At 41.9% G+C, this 8,151-nt stretch overlaps 1 protein-coding gene across 1 annotated transcript; it reads left to right on the top strand.

Moving 5' to 3' along the window:
- Positions 1 to 4,889: 4,889 nt before the first annotated feature.
- Positions 4,890 to 6,833, top strand: LOC145296158 (uncharacterized). Its single transcript, XM_080142366.1, has one exon. It carries the CDS (start codon positions 4,890 to 4,892, stop codon positions 6,831 to 6,833), a length of 1,944 nt encoding a protein of 647 aa, XP_079998492.1.
- Positions 6,834 to 8,151: the final 1,318 nt, after the last annotated feature.

Below are 8,151 nucleotides of genomic sequence, written 5' to 3'. Positions count from 1 at the left end.
CGGGCAAACATGTATTTAATACACACTAGAGGAGAAATATTTACAGCACTGATTCGTAGCCAAGTAGTTAGGGCTGTCGACTGTCAACGCGACGGTTGTAGGTTCGATCCACGGCTAGGGAAAGGTGTTTGTCTAGCCGCACTGATGAGTTGTGATACAACGAAACAGTACTGTATATGGATGACAAATTAAAAAAATTTTTTTTGAAATATATATATATATATATATATATATATATGCCAAAAAGTCAAAAGTCTATATTCGATCTTACCGTTTATTTCTGTCAGCATGTTAAAATGTTCAATCCTTGAATTGGACATTTTAACATGCTTAAAGAAATAAACAGTATGATGGACAACATCTTGAAAGTTGGAATATAGACTTTTTGTCATTTATTGTATATGCTCTGTAATTACATCGAGCTTCATAAAGTAAATATTGGTATAAATAAAAGGTGAAATATAATTGAATAAATATATTCTTCCCATAAACTGTATGTGTGTGTGTGTGTGTGTGTGTGTGTGTGTGTGTGTGTGTGTGTGTGTGTGTGTGTGTGTGTGAGAGTTTAGAAATGTATTATTTAGCTTTCTCATTGTCTGATAAAAGAGAAAGAGAAGCTGATGTTGTAAAGCAGATGTCAGCTCTGTCGTGAAATTTGGCTCCAACTTTTATTAAAGGAAAATCTGGTTTTTAATGCATTCAGAGTGAATCAAAACAGAAATTCTTAAAAATTCAGAGAAATATATCTGACTGTCTTAAAATGTTTTAATACATCATCTTTTGCTATGGATGTTGGTAACTTTCAAATGCTCCCTCTGGTGAGTACCTAATTCTAGAAAGTATTGAGGAAATTAATGCCAACAAAAGAATCGAGCTGGTCACAAAATCATACCATGATGATTTAAATGAAATCACTTTACCGTGCACACTGGATGACATCAGAAAGAGAAATGGATGATGCTATAAAGCTACCGGCTATCCTTTATGACATCATCCAGATGCTCAATAACGGTAGTACTGTTAGATAGTAGCAGGGCTAAAAGTGTTAATTAGCTATTATCTATCTATCTATCTATTTATCTAGTGATAAGAATAGAAGTATTGTTTTGGTAAATAAGTTTAACTCAAAGTTAATTATGTAAATAGCTAAATATGTTTATAGATTTAGGTGTACTTAGCTATAAACATAATTTAGAAATGCTAAACAATCATTGATAAGTGACATTGATCGCACCACATTTAGATAGGTGACCGGAGGTCATGTTTAGGAGATGTGTTCTTCAATCCGCTGTGTCACCGGAACTGACAGGTCAAAAAGATGGAGCAGAGAGTTTGGGTTTTGTCACAAATGTTTGCAGACGTGCTCCAAAAAGGCCAGAAAGCGAGGCTAGACTAACACAACATGTAGACATGTAGCAGACTCCTCCATGAACACTGAGACATCCAAAATAAATTTATATTCATAAAATATAAGTCATTGTCTTATGTTTCACGAAGAAGAAATGTCAGGTATGTCTTAATCATCTTATTTGTGTTAATATGTGAAATATGTGAACGAATAAACCTAGAACCCCATCCTCCAACATAGACCCCTATTACCATATCTCCTTCTCCAACATCAGGGGTCTACATTCTAACCTTCCAGAGGTTTAAACCGAATTACAGGAGACAAAACCGGACATATTTTTCCTAAGCGAAACTGGTTTGGGCCGAGCATTTCCCTAGACGAGTTCATAATTAAAGGATGTTGCGGGGCCGATCGTCCGGAGGCAGTTGACCCAACAACTTGAAGATAGACACGGGCAAAGAAAACGGTGAACAAGGCAAAGGAAGAACGACCGACAAGGATGCTCGTTTAAAGGACAAAAATCGTCCTTTTATTTGTTAAGGATGAAAGAAAGAAAAAAATCAAAAGATTTATATATGCAAAGTTGTTGTTCTGGACAGTTGGACGTCGGTGTGCTCGGGACTGCTGGACGTTGGTGTGCCCGGTGTCTTTAGGAATGAGAGCTGGAAAGATTGGATGTTGGTGTGCTCTGGTGAACGTCAGGAAACGGAACGGGTAGATAGAGGAACCGCAATGCAGGAACGAAATGCACCACAGGAAGGTTGGACGTCAGGAACCCGGGTCGCAGCAAACTGGAGCAGGAAATGCAGGAAAAAAGACGGTTGGCAGGACGTGCAGAAAAAAGGTGCTGGCAGGCGTTGCAGGCTGCTAGCAGGTATTGTAGGCTGCTGGCAGGCATTGCAGGCTGCTGGCAGGACATACAGGAAAAGGTGCTGGCAGGCGTCGCAGGCTGCTGGCAGGATGTGCAGGAAAAGGTGCTGGCAGGCATCGCAGGCAGGCAGGACGGGCCGCAGGCAGGCAGGCATCACTGACAGGCAGGCCGGGCTGCAGGCAGGCATCGCTGGCAGGCAGGCCGGGCTGCAGGCAGGCAGGCATCGCAGGAAGGGCTGCAGGAAACTCTGGAAGTGCAGGAGGTGACAAGCAGTAAATCAAAGGGGAAGGCCTTTCATATAACCTAGCCCTGAAAAGGGCTCTTTGAGTTACTGCTGCGGCTGCTACTGCTGCTGCTGTCTGGAAAGCTAGCAGCGTAAACGAAGGGAAAGGTCTTTCGGAGTACCTAGCCCTGAAAAGGACTTTTCGAATTACTGCTGCTGCTGCTGTTGCTGGAACTGCTGCTGCTGCTGCTGCTGCACGAGATCCTTCAGCAAGTAAAGTGGATCTCCAATTCGGGGGACTCTTAGCCCTCTGCTGAAGTTAAAGATTTTTGGTCAAAACAACGCTGTCTTCATGCAAAAGTTTCTTACCAGTGACGTCGCTCTCGAAAATGAGATAGACGAAGGTCATTAAATTCTAGGTGAAATCCCTACAATCGAATTACGTTTTAGGGTACAACGATTGTATTTGCATGGATTTCGTCTGACACAGAAAAACCATCGTTCATTTAGTTTGTGATTATTTGTCAAAAACACAAATAAACAAGAAAGTTGTAGAAAAAAAAGAAAGTTGTAGAAAAAAGAAAGTTGTAGAAAAAGAGACCTAAGTAGGTCAAACAAGTCTCGCTTTCGCTTTGTTGTTGTATGGGTTTATTCGTCTGCGTTCCCTCTTCTTCTTTCTCTCTGCTGCTGGAAAGTCACACGTTCATTCTGTTGTGTGAAACCGTGGAGTGGGGGGAAGACGAGAGAACGTAGTTTTTCTTGCCCCCGCGACAAGGATACTCTAACTTAACATCTAAATCTGACTCCCAAGATCACCATGGGCATGAAATATGTGCCTACATTAAAGATGGCTTTCCATGTGGTAGGGATATCTCCAGAGAAGACCCTAATTTACCTTATATGTGCTTCCGGGTTGCACTTGCTTACACCACTGCATTTATATTTGCCCTCTATCACCCCCACAACAGCGGAGTTACTCTCTTTAAGAGCATATCTGAGAAAATTGACCACATCCTGTCTGCTCATCCTTCGGCTAACATCTACATATGTGGTGATTTCAATGTCCACAATGGGGAATGGCTGACCCACTTGAAGAAAACATGAGGAGGGGAGGTTCTGTAGCAGTTAACAAACTATTTACTATAAGCAGATCAATGCCCGGTGCCAAAGTGATTCGGCCACACTGACCAATTGGTTGGCAGGGTGCATTGATTTGAGCTGTCCCCCTTAAGGACTATTTTTAGCCATTTGGGATCTCAGCTGCAATCGCCAGAGAGACGCCAGCAAGCGACCTATACAGAGCTCTCTTACTCACCCCTCCCACTGTTACTTGTTGACGACTGCAGTCTGATGGCAGACGACACCTTCAAACAGACATTTACACTTTCTTTCTTTCTCTCCAGTTTGAGATACAATCTCACCTTTTTTAAATAAACCCTTTATTATTGTTTTGTTAAAAGCAATGTCGTTTGGCCTCGTGTTTATTTAAGTAATTATTAGGAGAGAAATGCACAACATTTCCCTCCTATAGTTCTGTCATGATTTCGCCATTGTCTATGACCTCACTCAGATTGTTCATTGTTCATGAACCCACCCATGTGCCCAATACTTCCGGTTAGTACCCAAGCCTTCTAGACCTTTTTCTCACAACTTCCCCTGAGCTATGTTCATGTTCCATTCTGTCTCCTCTAGGATCTTCCTACCACTCGGTTGTATCAGTTAAGATAAAAATGAAATGTAACAAGTCTTCAGACGTACCTCTCCACCGTATTGTATATCGATACTCTATGGCTGACTGTGATAGCTTCCGTACATTTATCTGATCTACCCCTGCATTCTGTTGTAGAACCAATAGTAATACCCCCATCCAGTCTTCCTCCCACTCCTCTCCCATAACCCTACTTCCGGTTTCGGGCTCACCGCCAAGCAGTTCCGGTTTGTAAGACTAGAAAATAAACGCGTTTCATTCCAGTCTCTCAGCGTTCTAGTTAATCACTAATCATCGGCACATGTAAATAATACAACATGGTGTTAGAAGTGGTTAATTGTAACTAGATATCTACGGTTATAGTAGAGAAAAAAAAAAAATTTAAACAAAAAAGAGAAGAAAAAAAAACGAAAACCAATCGACCCATCAGTCCACGTGCGAACGCGATGCAGGAACTCAAAAACGTTGTATCATCACGGTGTAAAGTGAACTAGCGAAATACACGCGTCAACTGAATAACTCAACAACTAGGAAATAAACGAAGTCACAGACTGGGGAATAAAAGTAATAATAAAAAAAAAAACACAAATAAAGACAAGACACGACACAAGGTAGGCGATTCGTTATTGTTATTATTTTTTACAAAAGCAAACAAATACCATACGCCAATCAGACACTTTTATAAATCAAAAAAAAAAAAAAAATTCTTATTTCTTCAGGTGCTAATTCCTTATCAACAATGGCTTGTCAAATACCGCCCCCTTCTATGGATTGGCAGAGTAATAATTTAGCAAAAGATTTTGATAGATTCGTTCGACAGGTCATGTTGCACTTTAACGGACCCCTCAAGGATGTAAGTGAGGACGTAAAAGTTAATTATCTGTTATTGTGGTCAGTGATTGAAGGACAGGATCTGAGTGACACATTTCAGTTTGAGGAAAGTGAAACACGTAATGTAGAAAATTATATTAAGAAATTTCGTGCATATATAGAGCCAAGATCAAACTTCCGCGTCTCGAGGTATCAGCTTCTACAGTGTCGACAACAACCTGATGAACCAGCCCACGCATTTCTTAAACGATTAAGGCAGATATTGAAACAATGCGAGTACGAGTCCCCCGTTGAAAAAACTCTTCTGGTAGATATTTTCATTTTTGGACTGAACAATAAGTCCACACAAAAATCCTTACTTAAGGAAGGATATAATCTCAACATCGCAGAAGCACTACATGTTGCAGAGACAGAAGAAGCAACATTGAAACAGGTAGAGGCAATACAAAACACGCATAGTGTCCCACAATTTTCCAAGGAAAAACCACAAGATGCCCATGCAATAAAGGCTGGCAAAGAATATTATAACAAATGCTATTTTTGTGGGAAAAGCCATTACAGAGGCGAATGCCCAGTAAAAGGGAAAACTTGTGGGAAGTGCAGGAAGACGGGACATTTTGCAGTCGCTTGCCGCACCAGAGACACAAAAGATTCAACTTGGAAACAAGACAGGCCCCCAAGAGCAACAAGAAACCCAAGAAACAGAAACGCCCATAATATTACAATGCAGAGCGATGAGGAAGATGACCACTCACCAACAGAGGTATATTTCCATACCATATCAGGGCCAAAAATAACAAAATCCCATGTCCCAGCAGATGTTAGAGAGGCATATGCAGACTTGAGAATAGGGAACAAAAAATCACAAATAAAAATAAATGCGAAGGTGGACACAGGAGCCATGAGCAACCTTATCCCATGGGAGTGTTACAAACAACTCAAACATGTGCAACTTCTAAACACTCCAATCAAACTATTTGCCTTCGGTGGTGTCCCAATCGACCAAGTGGGTATATGTCACCTAGGAGTCAGATATGGCGACAAATTTACGAGTGCCAACTTCCATGTGGTAAAAAGCAGGGGACCCGCACTACTTGGCCTCCAGACTTCTAGAAAACTGGGACTAGTTACCCTTAATTTTACAATAGGGACCAATACAGTGGAGCATGACCACACCGATTCAACTGCAGCAACGCATGCAAAACCAGAAGGAGACATGAAAGAAAGAAAGCGCATACTGAGAGAGTTTTCTGACGTGTTCAAGGGCATCGGGTGCCTGCCAGGGGAGTACAGCATTAAGATTGACCCGTCAATACCTCCAGTAATACACTCATCCCGGCGGGTGCCAATAGCTTTAAAAGAGAAATTCAAAGCAGAGCTAGACTCCCTTGTAGCCCAGGATATAATAACTCCCGTAACAAAACCGACATCCTGGGTCAACTCCTTTGTGTGTGTCACAAAACCCAATGGATCTGTCAGGCTATGCCTGGATCCTAAAGATCTAAACAAGGCGGTGTTGCGACCACATTTTGTCACACCGACATTTGAGGAAATCATCTCCAGACTCCATGGAGCAAAATGGTTCTCAATAGTCGACGTGAAATCTGGCTACTGGAACATGAAACTGGATAAGAAATCAAGAGAACTAACCACTTTCATCACCCCTGAAGGACGCTATATGTTCAAGCGCTTCCCAATGGGAGTTAAGAGCGCACAAGACAAATTTCAGCGAGCTATGTTTGATGCCTTTGGAGACATCAAGAATGTGTTCTCTCAATATCAGATGACACTGTTATTGTCGGATTTGAGGAGGATGGCAGCGATCATGACAAAGCGCTCAAGGAACTACTAGAAAGAGCTCGGTCTAAGAACTGCAAGTTCAACCCAGACAAATTAGTGGTCCGCGCACAAGAAATTTCTTTTTTTGGACATGTCATATCAAGGGATAGAGTGAAACCAGACCCAAAGAAGATAGAAGCGATCGTTCAGATGAAACCACCAAAAGATGAAAAACAACTAACAAGCTTTCTTGGGCTAGCAAATTACTTGAACAAATTTTCACCACATCTGGCAATGCTGACCAAGCTGCTCCGAGACCTTCTGTCGACAAAAACGCAGTTCATCTGGACAGAACAGGAACAGATGGCATTCAACAACATAAAAGAGGAAATAGGAAAAGCAATTGTGCTCAAATATTTTGACCCAAAAGCGCCAATCAGTATACAAGTAGACGCAGCATCAGCTGGACTGGGCGCAGCCCTCATTCAAAATGGAATGCCAGTCGCTCTAGCAAGCAAAACCCTGTCAGGGCCAGAAACAAGATACTCCAACATAGAACGTGAAATGCTAGCAGTGGTCTTTGGATTGGAGAAATTTCATCACTATGTATGGGGCCAAGCAGTGACAATACAAACAGACCACAAACCACTAGAATCAATAGCCTTAAAGAATCTGGCTAATGCACCACCAAGGCTAGCAAGAATGTTACTCAAAATCCAGGGTTATGACTTCACAGTTAAATACAATCCAGGAAAGTCTATCCCAATAGCCGACTGCATGTCCAGGGTATCACCAAGACCAGGGGAACCAATCAGAGATGTAGACATCAACATACATCTACTTAACGCACACCTCAATGCATCTCCAACTCGCCTGCAAGATATCAAGGCAGAAACATTCAAGGACCCAGTACTAAAAGAGCTCACCAACACCATTACGTCGGGATGGCCAGCAAATAGATCCAACTGCCACCCTCATATACAAGCTTTTTGGAACTATAGGGACGAAATTGGACTCCAGGATGGGATACTCCTTAAAGGCAATAAAATAATTATACCTCTCTCACTTCAATCAGACATCCTACAACAACTACATTCGTCCCACCAAGGGATAGAGAAAACACGTTTACTGGCTTGAACAGCAGTTTTCTGGGTCGGTATCAACAAGGACATAGAAGAACTAATTAAAGACTGTTCTACATGTCAGAAGTACCAACCCAGTATCCCATCAGAAACACTACACCAGCATGAAACCCCTTCTTACCATGGCAGTATATCAGTACAGACATCTTTGCTATGGAAGATAAGGAATTCTTACTAATGGGAGATCATTACAGCCGCAGCCCATTCATACGGCGTCTCCACTCCACCACATCAGCCGCAATAATTCGA

Source organism: Euprymna scolopes, chromosome 16 (assembly GCF_053919585.1).
Source record: "Euprymna scolopes isolate OS-2025 chromosome 16, ASM5391958v1, whole genome shotgun sequence".
Classification (NCBI taxonomy): domain Eukaryota; kingdom Metazoa; phylum Mollusca; class Cephalopoda; order Sepiida; family Sepiolidae; genus Euprymna; species Euprymna scolopes.
This window is presented reverse-complemented; position numbering and strand designations above follow the sequence as displayed.